The following is a 21,769-nucleotide window of genomic DNA, read 5'->3' on the forward strand; positions in this document are numbered from 1 at the left end:
TCGTAACACAACTACGTCACCAAGGCAGTCATTAATATTTATATTCCTATTTATACAACTAGTTTAAAAGCAGGACTTTTATTCCGATAAAGACCTTTCATTGTAAGAAAAGCTGCTGTAATATCATCTTATGATCTTCAGCCTGTGTAATTCCAATGCTGAACATAGACATCTAAAGATTTCCAGGCAGATCTGTGAAAATCAGTTTGAATCCAGCGAGTACTTGCATTTTATCAGGCCTTTTACCGCTATCAATACCATTCTGTTTATCCCAAACTCTATTAAATTTAATTAATATCTTCGAATCATAATACACAGTATTGTATTGTATGGTATTATTGATCGAAGATTAATATGACGAGAGATGAATACCCCTCGGTAGTCGACACAATTATGCCGGCCTGTTGGAGCCGGATATACATAGGGATCCCGAAACGCGACACACTTATGCGGCCCGCGGACTACTATGGCCGGTTTTAACACCTTGTGCACGATAGTTGCTATCCGGGCGGATATAAATATACTCATGTCCTACCACCAGCAGCACAAAACAAAGCACCAAGCGACTGTGTCGAAATTGTTCGGTTTGTTTATAAGACATTTAGACAATAAACATTGGATGTGAGAGCGCTGACGGGTGATTGGCCCGCCGCTAGTAATTCATACGGAGTTGTGTGTAGCGCTTCGGAAAAATATAGAGTAGATATATTTCATAAGTGATAACAGGCGGAATTTGTGAAACTAATAAAAAAGCCTTTTATTCCCGAATAGGTATTAATTTATTTAAACTCTATTTTGTACATCAAGTCTTATGGAAAAGTAAATATACAATGGAAATACGTAGAGATGCTATTGGTGCACCCAAATTCCTCCATGAGACCCATCCCGTAATAGGGGGGCGAGCCTATCGCTATATCGCCATATCGGGCACAAATTCTAGGGTTGTTACGGAGAAACCCAAAATCAGTTTGCCTGTTACTGATTCGAACCCGAGACTTTAGATCAGTAGTCATTCCACGCACACAATAACAACCCAACCCCAGAAACCTTACTTTGACAGCTATCACAGGGCTCATCCTAAACTATACAAAGTATATTACCGAAGCAGTCAATTTATTTCCCACACTAATTTACCCATCGACAACCATACAATCTACATTACAATTCAGCGAACGTACAAACGACTTGCTCCTAACATCTCTATAAAGATCCGTCACAGGCTGGTTAACCGATGTAATCTCGCGCCTGCACGCAGCACGCACTGCCCGCGAAGCTTTCGAGTCGACCGCACGTCTACAGAGCAAGTCTACAGTGAGTGCTGTGCGCCATGCTGATCACGGACGTGTTCTGTTACGCGCTTTTGACGGTATGTTTTTTTAACTGCATCTGGTGGTGTGTGCTAGATATCGATGGTTGAAAAAATTACTTAAGCAACATTTTTTCGAATTTTTTTTAAGTAAATTAAAAAAAACATAAAATAGTGCTGATTTTAAATATTTATGAAACTTAGTGTCGAAAAAAAAAATCGCTTATCAATTCGTCTTTTAACCGTCGATGTGATTTTCTCTAGTGAGTTAGAATTGAAGCAGACGAATCGAGATCATGGCAATTTCTGTTTGGAATTGTCAGTTGTTTAATATTATAGAATCTATATAAGCATTTGATACTTTTTTGTGACTGAAATAATTATGACATGTTATAGAGCGTAAAATAAATTGCCTACTGTTTTGTAAAGATTCCCGCCAAAACAATTTACAATAGTTTTTAAATCAAATATGAATGATAATTTAATAGAGCTCTATCTTTAATAACTTTAGTTAAATGTTAATTTATCCCGTATTCCTTTATATTGTTTTTTTACACCGACAACCAAATTTATAATATAACTGGATAAATATTTTCTTGGCATAAAAAGCTTATACATTCAGGAGTAATGTAGCTTCCTATTAGTAAAATAAAAATAAAATCGGAGTAGTTCCTGAGATTAGTGCGTTCAAACAAAAAAACTATTCCACTTTTGTTAGTATAGATATAGAAAAAAAACGGCATAACTCATCTTTCTGTGGTCTTCGTAACTTAAATCCTAATACTTAGCTATAATTCCTAAGAAAGACTTAATACCCCCAATAAATCTTGTTTAAAAACCTTTACACCACTCAAATACCATAACCATTTTCTCAATTTTTATAGCCTCAAAAAATGGTGTAATGTATCACGCATTCCTAGAATTGGTTAAGATCTATAAATTACTTATTAACAAACGTTACACTGTCTATCAATCGTTGTTTTTAACACCGTTGGTTTTACTTTTCAACACGCGAGATATTGGAATTTAATACTTATGTTTACGAAGCAGAGAGTTGATTGAAAAAATAATAAAAGCAAAGCAAATCTAACTGCAATATTTTCAAGTTGAAAGCATTGATTCCCAAAATGCAGGTGAACCACCAGGGATAGAGGGGATAGATAGATAGATCTACGGTAGACTCGACAGGATCTACATTGGCGTGACCAAAAAATGGTTTACAATTTGTAAGCAGGGTCTACGAAAATGTATCTAGTTTTGATAGTAAAGAACTAAAATGTTTGCTTGACTTCACTTATCAATGTAAGCAGATAGTATTATAAGCTTAGCGATCGTTACTTGTAAAAATTTGCATTTCTGGGGAATATGATAGAAAATTAGCTGCAAGGGTCCACCGGAACCAACAGAATTTTGTAAGTGGTCTATGAGAAAAAAATTAAGAACCTCTGGTTTAAAGCATAATGTCAAAGCACTTAAATGTTTGTATACTATTACGGTTAAGATAATATTACAATTGATCTTTATACATAAGTAAATTATGCTTAGGTATCCACAATAAATTTAGCATTAAAGTAGTTTAACTATCATAATCAGTCTTAGATAGATTTTAAACTGAACTTGTATAAATTAAAATTTAAAAATGTCCTTGTTCACTATAGCTAGTACAATTCATCCATAATAATAAGTATATAGAGATAAAGTGCATAAGTTACAATATACGTAATAATATCTGAAACTACTTACCCTAAGAACTACATTATCCTTTAATGTTTATACTTGTTATCCCAGAAACTAGCTTACTTATATATTTATTTTTAATCATTTATTTCCTAAACATCAACTGCTCAAATAGGAAGAACAAGCAGGACAAAACAATGGCGCTCATAATAATAATTATAATATTTAATCTAACCAGCCCAGAAGATATAAACAATAGCACTTCCTTTTGTAATTATGTGATTACGAAAAAATGATCCTAGATAGTTTCTTCTTCTTCGTCAGTCTTTGAAAGTCCACTGCCGAACATAGATCTCTCCAAAGATATAGTTTACTATATTTATTTTCTATCACTCAAAATATTTTTACGTGCTTAAATACTTAAACGATGACCTTTTCCCACTTTCTGCACATTACAATGTCGGGTCGGCGCATCACAATTATTGCAGAAGTAAGCTTAGTTTCTGTGACCAGCGCCTGACGAATCTTTTCTTACTTTATAAACAGTAAAGATGTTACTTATCTTGCTGTATTAGTATTTATAAGTTATTCGCCCACGTTAAAGGCCTTCTCGCTACAAAATTCCAAAGACATTGTAGTGATCCATGCCCCCATGTGTATGATTTTTAGAACCTAAAATACACAGGTCTCAGTTACTCTTCTACTATGATTTTGATTTAAAGAATCCTAGGGACAATCCCTACCTCGTTACAGGCACGACAAAGTAACACTGCATCTGATGGTAAGGGATGTGAGGTTTAGATATAGTATCGACTGACGAGAACTGATTATCCCTCGCCAGTCGACAGAATTATGCCGGCCTGAATCCAACCCCAGAACATTGATTCCTCCTCTAGTAACTCATGAATTCGATTCGAAGCTTATAGCTTTCCACTTAAAATCCGAATTATAATCGTAATTTATTCTATAAAGGTGAAAATCATAATCCAAAAAAATGTAAATATAATTTAGTGTCATGCCTAAACCATTGATCACGGAACCAGTTGTGGATGAAAGTTAAACATTCTTGCCGTTAATTGTTTTAGAAACATCATTTCTCTCGTTAACTGTTAGAAAAACGGCATGTGTGTTATAAGTGGATTTTTTGTGACCCCTAAACTGGTACTGAATGACAAAACATGTTTAGTAATGGTCATAACAAAAACAGGCCGGCATAATGGTGTCAACTGACGAGGAGTGATCATCTCACGTTAGTTCTATCTAAATTTTACTCAACTTATCAGGTGAGGGTTTCACCGTCCCCGTATAGATATGATTTGTGAATTTAATGTATCACGATCTCTCACAATCTTCGAAACATTTGATATATTCGCGGCCGTCACCTCAAGACATGATTTTATATCTCCACGCGCAATTGCGTTGGCTACAATGTCCTTCAAATCGGAAAACAACTTTTATACATTGCGTAATGCCAAAAAATTACCGCTGGTGCGTACCCAGACCTCTTTTTCACTAGAATATATTTAGACCTGTAGACCTGAGATAATCAGTTGAGATCTATACTATTAAAAATATAATTAAGATCGGAATGCAATATTTTATTATTTATATCAAATGAGTGGAACCGAATATGAGATGATTGATAGATATGGACCTATTTTGAATGAAAGGGACAAAGTAGTTAAATAAGCTAAGAGTAAAGAGAAACAGAATGTGAAAAATGAGTGAGAGTCGTATGAAGGAATGGTAAAAAGGCACTAGACCCCAAGTTACATCTATAAAGTTACCATTGAAATTATATCTCCAACTTAGTATATTGAACATATCCCAGAAACAATAACTTTATCGATTGTAACTTCAAATCGGGGTAAATACCAAACCTTAACGCTCAAGGAATAAGTAGTTACTTTTATTAGTCGTAACCCGCTAGTCCCTAGAAACAATAACTTTATATCACTTATGACGTCAAACCAAGTTGTATACCTGACCTTAGCCCTCATAGAATAAGTAGTTTCGTTTATTATAAGATCTGTTACCCAGGATTGTTTCGATACATTGAAGCCTTTCACGACCTTATATAAATATCACTAGCCCTTCGCGCTTAAAACTAAACTGTTAAAAAGTTTTTATGTTAATCTTTAAAATGAAACTGTTATCGGGGTTGGTGGTTTTACCTTCTTTAAGTAGCTATTGCGACTGTCTCTTCATATTTTGCTCCCATATGTATATCAACTTATAGGTTATCACATGGCATTAAAATTCCACCCTCTTCCGACGTGAGATTATAAAAAAAACTGTTATACATAATTTGACATATCTAATTACTAAATTCATTATTATAACTCAGAACAACATACAATGAAAAAAGTTAAGAAACCAAAACCATTTATATAACTAAGAGAAAGAATAAATAAAATATTTGAAACACACGTTTAAGTAATGAAAACAAATTGCTTTGAGTCCGCAATGTTACAATACCGAACCGAACCTGGCGAAAGTTAATTACAACAATATAATATTTGCTATAGGATTCCGTAGTATTGTCTATTTAATCGGAGATAGTCTAGTTGGAATGGATTGCCGAAACGAATGTCAGCAGGTTCAAAACCAAAAGGCATGCACTTCTGATTTTTCTAAAATTATGTGTGTATTCTTTGTGAATTATCGCTTGTTTTAACGGTGAAAGAAAACATTGTGAGGAAACTTGCATACCTGGGAAGGTCGCTATAAGAATTTTAAGGGTATGAAGTCTGCCAATCTGCACTAGGCCAGCGTGATGGACTAAGGCCTAATTCCTCTCAGTAGTAGAGAAGACACGTGCTCAGCAGTGGAACAGTATACAGGGCTGATATTATAAGTGTATTATAAGTAGTAGGTCGTGAAGGCGAGAGTCCGTCTAGGTTATCTTCCATCACAATTTCCATTTTTGTTCTCAAGCAGCATTGTATAGCATTGTTATGTTCTAGTTTAAAAATTGTAGCCGGAGTAATTACTGGGCAGTATAAGACTTGGGGTTAAAAGACGTGAGTGTGTGGTTATTAAAATTACAGTTTTAATAACACTATGTAATTATTTGTACTATAAAAGATGAGATTTATCTCAGATCATTATATTATCAGTTACAGTTTAAAACACAAATGTTTCATTGCTGTCCATTCGCTTCAAAGCCCTTGTTAGAAGCACAACGTTCCTCGGTAGTAAAGAGTAATCGTTTACGCATGTTAGATTTGACACTTTCGATAAGTGAAACCGCGGGGCCGGGCAGCGTCGCGGCAATTGAACATGATGTGTGCTTTGTTTAATCTTTGTCGATCACATAATTGGGCTTGTTAATGGCAGGAAGGTTCAATCGACATTGTCAGTTGTAGGCACTTGAGTTTTGTGACGGTAGATTCAGTATTTTTCCTAGGCTCTGGGGTTTTGGATTCGCATCTCGGCCTAAGTAGTATTTGGATTTTTGCTCAGTGTTATTTATTTATCAAGATGATTTAAGAAAAGATAAAGTAGAGATTACTTTTATGTATCGTAGTGTTATTTGAATAAGTATTTGTATGGTCAAACTGTCTTTTTTATTTATATTAATTTTATTTGTATTAAACGGTCTCGTATTTATTATTTTCGTATTTTTTTAATAAAACAGTTTTATTCTTATGTTGTTATTTTACAATTGTAATCTGTATATTTAACTTACATCCTGAGTGTAGTATTGCCAGAGAAAATCCTTTACTCACCTTATTACTTCGGAGTTTAGAATTAGTTCTCTATCGCATCATTGGACGAAATACAGACACCGAAATATGGGTTTACTATTTGCGTCCCTGCCTACCCTTTCTAGAATATAAAGCGTTTCTATGACGATTGTGTCTTCTTGATACCTCTTACCTAACCAAAAGTAAGGTCACCGCAATTTTTACGCACGTTGTAGAGATTTTGCTTCTCACGATCTGCCATTTGGTTGATGTCTCTCAGTTTTGCCTAATCCAACTTTGTGCAAATCATGTAACATATATATATTGCCCGACTTGGGTAATGAACCCATAATCTAGACATTTATCAACGCAGACTAATGTAATTGTAATGACTTCCAGCTCATTCTTATCTAGATAAATCGTATTAGAAAAATCCACACAAAACCTTGAACCAAGCATCTAACCCACGTCCGTTTTTCTAAACAAACCTCCAGTAGACCAATGCTATGATGAATTAAATAGAAAACGATATCAGTAATATGAGTAATATATCGGTATTTATCTACTTTCTGTTTGTCCGGATGCTGACCCTGCGCTAAATCTGGGTCACGATGTCGTCACACGAGATGACTCAATTACATGAAACAATATCTATGTGCGAAAAGAAATTATCCGGCATTAGACTAGTACTGCAAATAGACCTTAAAATTCAAATACTTTTACTTCTAAAACTTTAGATCATCTCATTTTACTTAAATTTTGTATCTGGGTGGATAGGATCCATTAGGCAAAAATATGGGACTAGTGATGAAAAAGAAGCCTCATTGAAATCCAGATAGTTGAGACTTACAAATAATCTGAGATGTCTTATTTACCTTATGCTTTATATTTGACTGCCTCGTGGCGTAATTGTAATACGTACGCGCTACGAGTATGATTACCGCGCTTGGTTATGAATTCGAATCCCAGGTCGGACCTAAATTATTGTGCCTGGATTTCCATCTTCAAAATTACTCGGTCGCAGCTCGGAGTCAAGAAGACAGTGGAGCCCTGCGCCTTATTGTTCTTCTGGTCATGTCGAATAGCTGAACCGGACTGCGAAAGCGAAGGAACAGAAAGTGCACCTGTGTATTGCGCCCACAATTGTGCACCATAACATGTCCGCGTACTGGCTGATCTCCGTTGTCATTGGTAACCCTGGCCGAACTTCGGCTAGGAGAGATTCATTCACTTCGTATATTTTTTAATGATTTTCCACCAGCATCTATTACGATGAGCTAAATCTCTGTAAAACCGCCGATAGGATTGCTTGGTATTAATTTCTTCTTATCCTAGCTAGGATTTCCTCCAGATTTGAGAAAATAAGTAGGTACTCCTGAAATTAAGGTTTTAACAAGCTCTGTTTTCCACCAGATCTGAAGAAATCAAGTATTCGTTAAACATTTGTCGAACTATTAGTTACTAATGGTCTTGAAGTTCATCATAATGCTATCGTGGGATAAGAATACAGAAGTATTTTGTTAATCAGAATGGTCACAGACACGCTCGCTTATTTGCATTCGCTTCCCGTGAAATTGTTACTTAATCGGATATTCACAGAAAGTTACAACTATTACATACACTTTACTTTCCAATTTTGCAATTCAAAGGTATGTCTATAGATTTAGAATATTTGAAATACGTAAGGCTAGTGTCTGAAGCCAAAATAACGATTCGATGCTGCAATTTATTTTGGTTTCAAACTTAAAACGTGAGGAATGTTATATAATTCATTTTTAGCAAAAAAGACAGCTTTCTAAATGAAATTTTTGCACATTTCATTTAAATTATTTTTACAGTAATTACAAATGATTACGGGAGTTCACGGAGGTCGCTGCACAAGGCTCTAAGCCTGTATAAAAGTGACTAAGAATTATTATCAGTATACATTTTTAATTCGGCGACCAATCATTTGCGTTTCCAATATGTCCCATTTAAAAAAAAATAATACAATTATTAATTTTTATGTATGCATCATGAAGGAAAGCTGAGCTTGCTAAGATTAGGCTAAGTGTTAATGAAACAGTGCTCCAAAACTTTTTTATGTATAGGTTTATACCTATAGAGGAAGAAACATCAATATCAATAAAATCACGTGCTATGTGTACATAAGATTATCACTTGAGAACGGCTTAACCGATTTGGCTGAATCCTTTTTTGTTATGTTTCTAATTGTCAGGACGAGTCATGTATGAAGGAATGATTTATTTGGATGACATCTTCCTATGAAAATCTTTTTTCGTACACGCTACTCTCCGAAACCACCTAATCGATTCAATTAAAATTTGTATGTATGGTTAATTCCAATTTAAAAGATAGGACAATTTTGTACCCGATAAATGGCGTTTGTTGGCGTGATTTAAAAGAAGAAGACAGTTTACATAAAATGAATGATGACAAGCTCGCTAGTTTAACACATACAAACCTATAATGAATAATTGAAATCGTACCCTGCAACCTGAAATTAGTCGTTCTGAGCATTAGTCACACACCAGAACTCTCAAAATGAAATTGACGAAAGTATCTGCGTACTTTCATGATTTTTTGTATTCTATAAACACTGACCCCTGGAGACGTGATTACCATAGCGAAAGTACTACGTGGCCCGCCTATGAACCATTGCTATTGTCATTTGGATCATTCTCTATGGAGATTTGATGGAAATATCCTTTGTTTTAGGAGTTTAGGCACGTGATGTGTGTACAACATTAATGTCATGCTAATTTATGCTTGTTTCGTTTGGTTATGCAATTAATGTTTTATTCAAGAGCATTTACTTTGTGTTGTTACGATTTACTATTTTCATTGTTTATTATTCAGATGTTTGTACCGTCAAACGTTTCTTCTTCATTGTGCGTCTTTGTTGTTCTAATTATGAGGGTAATTGAATTTGCTTATTTAACATGAGTACTAAATCATTGTAAATAATAGTTAATTTTAAACAAGAACAATATTTAATGCGTGTTTGACAGTAAATAAAATTACCTCTACTGTTTAAACTTCCATCAATTATCATTAATAGTTTTTATCTTTTATCTTGAAATCACTTGTACAATTTTATTAACTATAGCTTTAACTTCAGGCCTCTGTCCAACATTGGGACATTATAGGCTGATATAATACAACAATAGCTTTAGCCTTTAGCCCCTTCCTCCTGAAAAAGACGTTTCCGGCATAAAACTATAAAACAGGAGCAATTGTTTCCTATTAGTGAAATATTTTTCACAATTGGTTTCTTAGGTCAAGAGATTTCCTCTAAACTTTTCCTCATTATAATAGTAATATAGATTGAAACACCAGTCCAATATTAAGTCTTTAAATTTCTAGAACTTTAAAAAAAATTAACAGTAATTCTTTACCATAGTACGTTTACCTCAGCATTTAAAAGTATAATGGCAACATCTGTAACGCGTTTCGCTTTCGACGGTGATTACAACGTGAAACAAACCACGGACCGTGTTCAATCTGAAAACACTTATCACTCTCTACTGTCAGTCTAATTAATTGTATCACCCTTATATAGTGAATTGTGGAAGGAATTGAGCCTACAAAATTTAACCTTACTCTACAGTTAAATAATAAAGATATAGTAAATTGTGTAGTGAATGATAAGCCTACAAAATAACTCTGCAGTTAATTAGTAAAGTCATTAGTTATGTGATTTTAAAGAATTCCCAATATCCTCTAAACTTAAACTTGTCTTCATTTATTTATGATACTACTTGGTGATTAACAAATTTGTTGTCAGACATACCCACCTCATCGAAGTTTTAGTGTTATGTGCTAGCGGCCTAATGCCCAAGTTTTGGACAGTAGATACTAAAGCAGAGCTTTCCTAAATTAGCTACGAACATAATCCTGTTATAAAAATATGATTAACTGAAAGAAATTATTTTCGGTGTTGCTTAAAATTTGTTTCACAAAAATACTATCACTGCGGTGACTAGCTAATATATGAATGAATAGACAAATATTTAATAGCTTCCAATTAAAGTGGGTATTTTTATTTCATTTTAAAATTTCACTTATCCACGTTTCCTTTTAAAGCCGGATTATTTTTAATCTTATACTTATCGACATTAACGTGAGATATCCAAAATAAATAAACTACATTACAAAAGACGTTCGTGATAAAAATCATTGACAGGAAACAAGTCAGATGAAACATATGTATCCATTTATGCAAAAATATTTTTAAAATATCAACAATATTCCTTATAAAGAATATTACAATATTCAAGCACATAAGAAAGTAAACAATTGTGTGTAGCCCTAAGGTTAGACTTTGTACATCATAAACGTTCACCGCCTAAGACAAGCCTCAACGATCAATTTTCATCTAAAGACAAACCTCCATTTATAATATACGATCTCAATCGCTTTTTCGATCTATCTCAAGAACGGACCAATCAGAACAAAGTATTTTTGAAGTGCTTACAAATGAGTTATTTTGATTGGTTCATTCTCGGAATCGGATTAAAGATTGAAATTGAGATCGTTTATTAAAAACGGATGTTAGTAGTTGGGACTACGCTGGTATTTAAGTAGAATCGCAAGTCATTTAGTAATTATCATATCTGTACTATACTAATATTATAAGCCTTTATTCTATCATATATATTTTAGAGTTTCTTTAATTTACTGACTTTCAACATGTTTTTAAATTTAGATAATTATTATTAAGTATTTAACTTTGATTACATTTATTTCAATAATAATTATTTACTACTTATCTACTAGACGATATTTTGCCTAATTACTTGCTACTCAACAAATACCAGTGTAGTCAGATCTAGGCTTAATGGTCTAGCGTTTACACACCGTTTTTAACCGACTTCAAAAAATGGAGAAGGTTATTAATTCGACGTGTATTTTTCTACACGTTTTAATGATAAAAAAAATGAGTAACTGATACTTCATTTCGCTACATTTCAGATAACTGTAACGGCGTCATGTGCAGCTGCAGACAAACTCCAGAGCAAAAAACATGAACTAGACGAGAGAAATAGTGACAAACGTATGCGAAGACAAGAACCTACGACGATCATCGACAGCTTCCCCTTGGAAACCGTCTACCAGAAACCCAAGGTTATCAACTACAGACGACTGTCCAGGATATCTAGACAACGGTACGGACCTCCAGTATCGAAATATGGACCACCGCGGCCTAAATATGGACCCCCAAAACCTGGCAAGAAGTACAGAGGGAAACCTGGCAAGTATAGACCATCAACGCTGAGGCGCACTCCGAAACCCAAGTCTAGATATGGTCCCCCCAAACGTGCGATCAAACCAACATACGGCCCACCGAGGAAACCACCCCATTACTCGTATTACCCACCAGAACCAGTGGGTTTTGGAGAACCACCATCTAATTACGCGGGCGAGTTTCAACCAAAGCCAAATTATGGCGAGCCGCCTGTTGACTCTTACGGAGCGCCGGTCAAATCAAATCTTAATGATTTATACCCCGCCGTTCATAACTACGATGCGCCAGTCTACGAGGATTTCAGCAATTTCGGGCAGTACCAATCGTGGAGCGCACACCGCAACCATAACACCGATTCCTCATACGCATCTTCTAAAAAGGTGCCAATGTTTGCAAAACCACAAGAATTGTTTGTCACCCCTGTACCAGAAGATAATGAAGAAAGCCTCACATCCTACTCCGAAATATACGATCACAGACAGAAAGAGCATAAGACATCAAAGAACAAAAAGAGAAACCCGCAGACAGAGAGTACAAAAGTCACTAGTTGGAAAGCGAAGCAAAAACCTGAGACAAAGGCCGAAGATGAAGACGAGATAATAGTTGGGGGGCAGTATGCGGAACCCCCAGCCAGGTACGTCGCGAATTTCCAGCCCAGTGCCCCCATGTACCAGGACGATGATTTTTCTCCAGGTATTAAATACGATTCCGACGGATCCGCATCAGCTACTGTATCGGCTTACGTAAACTACAAAAACAGCAACATGGCTTTCAGTCCACAAAACTTAAACGATGCATTTAGTATAGTCGATAAGTGAACTTATATAAATGTTTATTAGGTTTAACAATTTTGGGACGTAATTTGATTGCAATTTCCGATCGTTCAGATTTCACATCCTTTACTTTTATTTAACACGGATGTGATATTTGCAATGATCATAAAAATCCCAAATATGCTAATTTATTCATTATTTAACTTATTTATTATATTTTTAGTTCTCGTTGTCAATGTTTTTGTTGGAGATCTCATTTACTTCAATAGATTTTGCGAAGAAAATGCATTGTTTTTTTTATTTAGGTATTACAAATAATTAAGTCACAGATTGCAATTCCACATAAATAGTTATGAAATTTGTAGTAAGTTTAACTCTCCGCAAAGTCTATTGAAAAATATTCTACTTCTCTTTGCAATCTTATTATCCACCGTTATACATTAAAGTTGGGTAAGACTGGTAAAATTTATGTTATTTATAGTCATATTAAATTATTGTAACCGTTTCCACTTTTATTATCTCACATCAATTTTTAATACTGATATCTACATCCAAAAATTTACGATATGCAAATAATTTAATTATAAACTTTTTCTTCTTGACTTTGATTGATAGGTCTTACGATTTGCATCAATGATATTTGCATTCAGAGAAATATTTACCGAGTATAATTATAACACTAAATAGATTCTTAATTAATTATTTAAATTATATTAAATTAGGATATAATATGTATGCAGTCTCAACTCAGAGACTAGACTGCCTTAGTGGCGTAGTTATACTACATGCTCGGTACGACAACGCTCTGGGTTGTGGTTCGAATCCCGGGTCGGGCAAAGTGATATTTGGGATTTTCTGTTCAATATCAGCCCGGAGTCTGGAATTTATGCCCGATATGGCGATAGGCTCGCCGCCTATCACATCATGAGATGGAACACACTTGGCGAAAAGTGGGTGCCCTGGTTGCGCCTCTGCATACCCCTTCGGGGATAAATGCGTGGTGTGCGTGTGTGTGTGTCTTAACTCCTCTACAAAGGCAGTAACATTAACGACTACGAAATAAGCACCTATTGATTATTGTCATACATTATCATCAGTTAAAATCTCATTATTTTTATCCAAAAAGCCATCAATTTCCGAAACCATATGCTTAACTTCCTCAATTATTTCCTGAATTTCTTTCACATTAAGAATAGAACATCACATGAAACGCGATTACAAAAAATAAAACGCACTATCATGATCACTATATTATAATCAACAAACTTAAACAACTTATATCAAAAGCTTACACGACTCCAAGTCTTAACAATTATACTACAAAACTACAGTAAAGCGAAACACTCCAAAAGTTACCCACACCTTTATCCACACATTCTTATTGTTGTTTTAATGGTATGTGAATTACTAACATTGAATCTGGTACATCGAATTAATATACATTGTCATTAAACTAAAACACACCATCTGTTTGCAATATTAGTTTTAAAATAACATCTCGGTCGATATTTATAACTAATGATAATCTGGAATGGCTTGTCTTGATCACAAAATTGCAAAAGTTTCTAAATTTAGCTCACGACTAAACAACATTCAAATCACACCATAATAACTCGAAATAGAATAATTAGTCTGGCTTCTAGCAAACGAGTTTTTAAAAGAGCAATAGTGACTCAGAAATTCAAAAATATGTAAATCAGTTGCATGCCATCTACCCACACAAAGCATAGAAAGTCACCATCATTCATACATTTTATTCCAAAAACAGATAATGTGTTTCCGTTCGCGACGAGTTTTGGGAATGTTTTAGAAACGTTCGAACCGGTCCGGCTTTTATCGTAAATTGCACATCGTTTATACTTTCCTCGTAAATTCCATCATCGAGCCCGCTTTGGATCTTTAAGAGCGAGTGCGTTTTGGCTGATGATGTGTTTCTTCCGCCTGGCGTTGCCACAAGCCGCCCGCGCCGCTTCACAGGCGCAGTGCGCTGCTTGCTTTGTGGCTGAACATTCTGCGCACGCACACTGCAGTTTGTGCTGGAGGTGCGCCAGCCTCGCCCTCGCCTCCGAGAGGTTGTGGCACTTCTCTTGGAGGCCGAACTTCGTCTTCTCTAGTACGCAGTGCGCTGACTTCTCCAGCTGGGCCGCAAGTTGCGTTGCTTGAACCATTAGCTTGTGCTGTTGCATTATAATTAAGAAAGATATATTAATAGATATCAAACTTTATTAAACTATGACTACGGCTATGTTGCTTATTTTGCATAAACATGTAAAAGTAGGAACAATTTACTCGCCTTGGTGACGAAGTTGTTTGCGTGCTCGTAACAACCACTGCAATATGGTTCCAGAATCTAAGCCCAAGACGAGTAAAGAAATATTGGGTTTTTCTTCTCAGTATTAGCTCGGACTCTGGAATTTGTACCCTATATGCGGATAACCTCCCTCTTATGCATGATGGGACGGAATACACAAAGGCATGATGCGTGTATAAGTAAACAATTTAACTGACCTGAATTTTGCATCTATCCCTCTTTACTTATAGTAAGACAACATAATATCAGACTAAAAGGTCGGTCACAATGTATGATGCGCATGTATTATATGCGTATACATACTTTCTTGTCACGTAACCGTGGTATGCATTAAATCAAAAATACAACACTACATTGCATAATAATAAAATCATGTTATAAAGTTTCCAAAACCACAAATCATAAGTGCAAATAAGATGAAAGTTCGATCTGGAAATTGAAATGCAGACATTAATCCGTACAAAATGTTAATCAGGCGCCAAGCAAACTATATTAACAGTCTAAAGTGTGTATAAATTTATTCAAACTAAATTTATATTGACGTCATAAATAATCCACCATTCTGTTGATCATTTCTTTTTGCCAGTACATAGACACGAATAGAATTTCTTGGTCAAACTCTTTATACAAACAGAACTACAAGAGAGGGCGGCGGCGGCAGCTATGAAGGCGTACAATGACATACAAAGCATTTTGCTTGAAGTCTATCTTCTCTTCTGTCTTCGACAATTCCCAGACCACACCTACCGGCAACAAAGGCAAGTTTTACGAAGTGTACATTGCAATACGTCTTCAACAATTACTACCAAAATGTGTTACTGACAAATGTTTAGTCACACGCCAATGTGGTAGTAACCGAGCGTTAACTTCGTAAAACTTGAACTCGACAATTTTACTTCCGTAGGTTTTGATCAGGTAGGAATTGTTGAAGATAGAGAATAGGACGAGTGATGCAGAATATGATGCAAACGGAATGCTGCTGAGTTTCATGGTGCTTCCAATTAGTTCATTAAATATGTGCAAATTGTAGACTTAATGCATTTTTAAATCTATATATTTGTTATACTTGATGATTAATTTTCTTAAATTAAGTAAAATTTTGTCACTAAACTAGGCCTAGACTTATTGATGGTAGGTTATACATTAAAAAAACTTGCTAATGACATTATCAATACAGTCTATTTAGGAATTATACTATTTATTTTCTTCTGTCACCTGAGCTGTAGATTGCTGCGCAGCCGCTACAGCAGCATTGACAGTCCCCTGCTGCTGATGCACAGCGGCCGTGTTCTCAGCGACGACAGCCTCAGCCTCCTTCACCTCTTGCTGCAGCTGTTCTACTACAGCTTGTTTGCCGGCGAGCGCTGCCTCCGCTGCCTTAGCTGCTTGAAGCGCTTTCTCTGCTAGTTGTGTTTTTACCTGTACATTATGTTTTAAATCATATACTAATTCAGAAATATGCGAAACTACGTTATTGCTCCTAGGTTTTGTACAGGTGCTGTGAATAAATATTTCGTCGTCATATTTTAATAAAAGACCATTGGCACTATATATAATGTATCACACATTTTGATGAATGACTTCAATAATTTTTAAAATAAGTAGTTTAACCCACTATTTGAAGAAAACAGATATGATTAATAAATCTAACATGTTAACTACATTACCATATGAGCGGCCTGGGCCCCGGCCGCGTTTTGTGCCGCCTGGGCGGCTTTAGCCTCTGCAGCCGCCTTCTGTGCTATACTGGTGGCGCACTTCCCTTTGCAATCCCTCGGCGCCTCCCGCACCCTCGTGTCACTCCTCTCCTGTGCCACCTGTAGTCCCTTCTCTACCCTTCGCTCCGGGAAGCCCCACACCGACACCGTCAGCAAAATTAACACCAAAAGTCTCATTTATACACACTTCTCTAACCTATGGTTGTGAAATGGCAATTCAGCCTGCCTTGGTTACACTAATGACTACATAAGTTATTTTTCTTTACAGAATGGTGGATATGAAATTTTCGTTTTCTATGTGAAACAAACGAATCACGTTCTGATGTTTGTGTGACACTGATGGTTCTAAATTAGAAAAATAATTTGATTAGCTACATTGGCAGAGGTTTGACGTGAAAGAGAATTTGATAAAGAGAGAATAAAATTTAACATTGACAAAAAATATACATAGAAATTTTCTGATGACAAAATTATCTATTTTTAATAGAAAATTACATAATAATAATCTTTAAATTTCTGTTGAATATTCGTACAGGCACATTGCGCAGAAGAAAATAAATCAATAGTTGACAAACGATGACATGACAGAGTCATCCGTGTCATGGAGTAATTTTTGCTAAATGCTTTGAGAAATACAGTAAACAAATTATGTGTGCCATTATTAGGGTCTGTAGTGCGACGCAACAATAAGAAGGCATAAGGTATTGCCTCGTTGTATTTTTGCGTGCACTACGGTACCTTTAGAGGAAATCGCTTATCAGGTGAGTTGTCTACCCTTGTTACTAGAAAATATTTAGCATTTTTTAATCCTACCGTAATAAGTGTGTAATTCTGTATCCTGCGATCAAGTTCTTTAATCAACGGTAAATGCAAAGTAGACATGAAGAAATTTTGTACTCATACCATAATTTTTGAATGTTACCATATTAATTATTTACTTATGAATAGACCTTGATTATTGGTATTATTATACCTTTCTTATGTTTACGCGAATGGTAGACATCTAAATTAAACTATTTGTCGGATTTTATCGCGGTTTTTTATATGGTGATTTTTTTCTGACGCTTTGAAGACTTTGCAGCCTTCATAGTCACGAAGCGCACTGTAATCATAAAAAACACGATAAAATCTGAATAATTGTTTTATTTAGAATGATTGATCTTGAATTAAAATTGTTAAGCAGTGACACTCTTGATGCCTCTCATTTTTATTGCTATGAGTTAATCATCAGGTGCAATACATATTCTTTGTGAAATAGCATAAAGACAATTTAATTTAAGGTTCATGTTTATAATAAATGTCCCAGCAACATAATTGTAGATGCATCGACTAGTGGAAAATTAGCATGCTGTGAATCGAGAGCTTGTGGCTTGATTCGTACACTAAAATATGATTGATAATTCCTCTCATCACAGCGTAATCCTTTAGTAGGACCAAAAATAATTTTTATATCCGCTCTTAGTTGGCCCTTGTCCTAGGTTCTAAGACTAATTTGTAGCAGATAGTATAATAGCCATGCAAAATTTAATGTTTGTCAAATCAATTTTAAATTATGAAAGGGTTAAAAAACGTCAAAATTCGTTCATGTTATATAATGCATTCGAGCGTATATCGCGTCTGTGCATTAAGAACTTGGTGGACACACTCCCTTTAGTCTAGATAGCAAGACTATAAATGCAACTCTAAGATGTTTTAGTTTATATATATTTATCTTCCCCAGGCTCGTAAGCAGCCCAGCTGCATATCATCACGCGCATCGGCTGGGTGTCGCCGTATGAAAGATGATTTGCCTCTCCCTGTACGCCCTGATCGCCTCAGCCACGATCCTAGCGTGCTTCCCGGTCTGCTACAAACAGCTAGAGCTGAACAAATTCGTCAAGTGTCTCAAGAAGTAGTTCCGCTATGATCATTTGTATGTCGCTATGCACTGTTCTGATTGCTGCTGGATGTATATCCTGTGCCCCCATTGTGTTGGACGCGTATTGGCCCAAAAGACTCTCGAAAGGAAGGATGGAGAACGCGCCCTCGTGCAAAAGTCCATGTTGTCCAAAAAGGTCTGGTCTGAAGTGATTTGAATAAACATGATAAACTTAAATTTTGTTTGTTTTATTTAAGTACTTTGTTATTGAGACTATTTCAGAAATTTTAGGTAATGTTTGATTTACTTATTATTTATTGGTTAGGGAGACATGAATTATAAATGAAAATGATTAGGTAATGAAGAAAATTAACATTCAGTTTTTTGACTAACTAATTCTGGGTTATTTTATTGTCACAGAGGAGCTTTGTATTAATTATTAATAATTATTATAGGATATTATTAATACTTTCCCGTTTTGCCTCTTTTTTCTAAAATGGGAGGTCCTGATTCAATTCCTACATTGGGCGACACTGGGTTTAAGAGATTTTCTACAACTATTTCCCCAGAATTGGATCATCTCTTATAGCCCAAAGGTTGACCTTCAGTAGGACGTAAAAATGTAGGTGCAACATATAAGAGATAAAAAAAAACGAAAAATTCCCGCAATATTTTTTCCTTATACCACCTCTACAAAACTTTGCTACAAACCTATGATCTACTTTCCAAAAACTCTTTCAACTTGACAACAGACGCTGAAAAAGAAAATTCAAATTTGGAAACAATCAGATTGAAGTCAACGTCAAAATTAAGCGAAATTTTCTCGTGTTTCACGTACAGTTAATTGCAATATGCTAGTGAAATTGCTGTGGAATGTAGCTAGGATAATACTGTTATCCTCGTTGTCGTTTGGCATTTGAACTGATGCCGATGTATAGAACGTCTCTTGCGCTTTAGCAGGAGTGGGTGTGGGCAGCGCTTCATCAACTGTAAGTAGACTGTTTCGAGATCAGACAGTATTCCAGTTAGATTATGTACTTGCTTTTAAAAATCTGTTGACGTCCAGATCTGTATCAAGATTATAAACACCGTACCTATCGCTTTGATGCATTTGGTAGTAAACACAGCGCAATGATTACAGAAATCATTTAGATCTTTGCTAGAAGGTGTTGTTGATTCCATATCATTACTTTAGTTTAGAGTTGGTTTAATGCAACAATTACCGATGTAAAATGTATTAGTAAAATTATTAATTCACTTGCTAACGTTTTCAAATGAAATTAAAATATGACCCGAATTTAAAGCTCTGTTGCATTATTGATAATAATTATCGATTAAGTTTTGAATATAAATTTTAATTGCTTTCCTCTGGAAGTGGTTTTAAATTAACCCGAAGAAAGTATGCCAACGTCGATATTGGAAGATAAGCTAATTTACAATATTTTATTTTTGGTAAACTTATTATCGTTTTCCCAATGTACTTCGATTTTTGTTTCAGATTTGGTGGTTGGACTTGGAATCCCTTATCATTTTGGTTCCAATATTGTTGTTTTTGGAGCTTGCCCACCTACTTCCTTCACTCGTTCTTCTGAAGCAATTCATTTCTTGAAGATTTTCTCGCTGTATCTAACAGAAGTCATCAACACTAAATTCAATTAAGCAATTAGAAGATTTACTATAGAAGATGATTTGCGTATCTTGCGGCTCCGTATTAGCTGTTTTAGGATTGCTGGTATTTGGGCCTCTTATATGCGAACAACTTCTGACGTGTTTGAAGAAAAAGAAAAAATGATTACCAATTAATATTAATTTAAAATTATCTATGTATTGAGCTTTTATAATGATTTTATATTAAAGTTTGTTTTGGTAATGCTATTGCGTTTGCTTTCAGTAATACTTGAATCAATTTTATGCTTGATGCTTTAGCCACTTTTATGAAGTTGTGTCCATATGATTTCTAATATAGATATAAGTAGTTTTTCCATTTCTGAAATAATTTCTATGAAACTAGCCAGTGAATAACTTATTCCAGACTGGAGAATGTACTGGATCACAATCAGGTGAGATTTTTTGTTATCTTTATAACTGTTCCCAATAGGAATGCTTTTTTTTATATTTATTTTATCATTCTTCTCCTTTGTTTCAGGTCTTGGATCCTGGTTTCCTAACAACATAACTTATTATTTGATTTGGATAAATAGTTCCTATGCTTCGTAACTTGGAACACAATGATTTGCCTGGGCATTGCAACGGCAGTCGTGGGTGCTGCGGTGATAGCTTGCGGCCCGATATTCTGCGAGAGAATTGTCAAATGTTTATTCAACATGAAATGAATTTACCTTCAATACTATGATAACGAATTAACAAATACATAGATCTCAATCTAATCTGATTTTTATTTTCAATACTATAATCTGAAATTCGTAAAGTGCATTTTAATCTTATGTAAAATAAAATTGAGTCCTGTATTTTTTTTTTATATTCTCAATAGTAAGGTGTCACACGATTGATATTTTAAATATAACAGCACTTATTACCAAAGTTATTAGAAAGGTTTTTCTTTGTTTCAGATTCAAATGTATGCATGATTTGCGTGTCGTTACTGAGTTTAATCAGCGCTGGACTCTTGGTGTTCTGTCTGCCTCTCTGCACCAAAAGTTTCTTCGAACGCAAGTGCAATTGTCCCGCTGTGCCGATCTGCCCGGACTGCGGCATGCCCTTCTAAATTAAGGAGTCGTGTACTGGCTAAACCTAGAAGCTTGTGCGGGCACTCTTTATTTTGTTAGGTTTATCGATCATCATGATTTGCATGAGCTTCGCCACGGCGATCACAGCGGCCGGTCTGATTGTACTGGGACCGATGCTTTGTGAGAAATTTTTATTTTGTTTCCTAAAGTCCAAAAAATGATTGTTAATTGTGAATATACTTTTTAAGACTATTTATTATGGTTAATTAAACTAAAGCTTACGATAACTTATTTGTTTTAATTTGTCTTTAATTTGATCTACAATACTGTTAACAATTTGGCTATTTGCGTTTTAATAGTGTTCTAATTTTTGCCTGTCTGTTTGGCGTTAAGATCACTGCTCTGAGTTCTCGGGCTCGAATCCCGAGTCAGGAAAATTTATATTTGTTTTTTTCTGCTCTTTATTGCCGTAATCCAAATTTATCTCCGATATTGCTATAAG

The 21,769-nt window shown here is 35.2% G+C and overlaps 2 protein-coding genes and 2 long non-coding RNA genes across 4 annotated transcripts; 3 read left to right on the plus strand and 1 right to left on the minus strand.

Annotated features, from left to right (window-relative positions):
* The first annotated feature begins 1,250 nt into the window (after positions 1 to 1,250).
* On the plus strand, positions 1,251 to 13,198 carry LOC115455993 (extensin). The gene is made up of 2 exons (XM_030184839.2): positions 1,251 to 1,366; positions 11,647 to 13,198. Exons 1-2 carry the CDS (start codon positions 1,328 to 1,330, stop codon positions 12,736 to 12,738), a joined length of 1,131 nt encoding a protein of 376 aa, XP_030040699.1. The 5' UTR covers positions 1,251 to 1,327; the 3' UTR covers positions 12,739 to 13,198.
* Positions 13,199 to 13,930: 732 nt separating this feature from the next.
* Positions 13,931 to 17,064, minus strand: LOC115455997 (tol-Pal system protein TolA). The gene is made up of 3 exons (XM_030184841.2): positions 16,672 to 17,064; positions 16,220 to 16,423; positions 13,931 to 14,870 (listed from the first exon to the last, which is right to left on the minus strand). The coding sequence occupies exons 1-3, from the start codon at positions 16,897 to 16,899 to the stop codon at positions 14,571 to 14,573; spliced, it is 732 nt and encodes a 243-aa protein (XP_030040701.1). The 5' UTR covers positions 16,900 to 17,064; the 3' UTR covers positions 13,931 to 14,570.
* Positions 17,065 to 17,272: 208 nt separating this feature from the next.
* Positions 17,273 to 18,818, plus strand: LOC115455996. Its single transcript, XR_003939840.2, has 2 exons — positions 17,273 to 17,483; positions 18,443 to 18,818. It is a non-coding gene; the product is annotated as an uncharacterized LOC115455996 (long non-coding RNA).
* A 443-nt stretch (positions 18,819 to 19,261) lies between these two features.
* Positions 19,262 to 21,555, plus strand: LOC115455986. Its single transcript, XR_003939839.1, has 2 exons — positions 19,262 to 19,569; positions 21,151 to 21,555. It is a non-coding gene; the product is annotated as an uncharacterized LOC115455986 (long non-coding RNA).
* The last annotated feature ends 214 nt before the right edge of the window (positions 21,556 to 21,769 follow it).

The sequence above is a fragment of the Manduca sexta genome, chromosome 6 (genome assembly GCF_014839805.1).
Source record: "Manduca sexta isolate Smith_Timp_Sample1 chromosome 6, JHU_Msex_v1.0, whole genome shotgun sequence".
Classification (NCBI taxonomy): Eukaryota; Metazoa; Arthropoda; class Insecta; order Lepidoptera; family Sphingidae; genus Manduca; species Manduca sexta.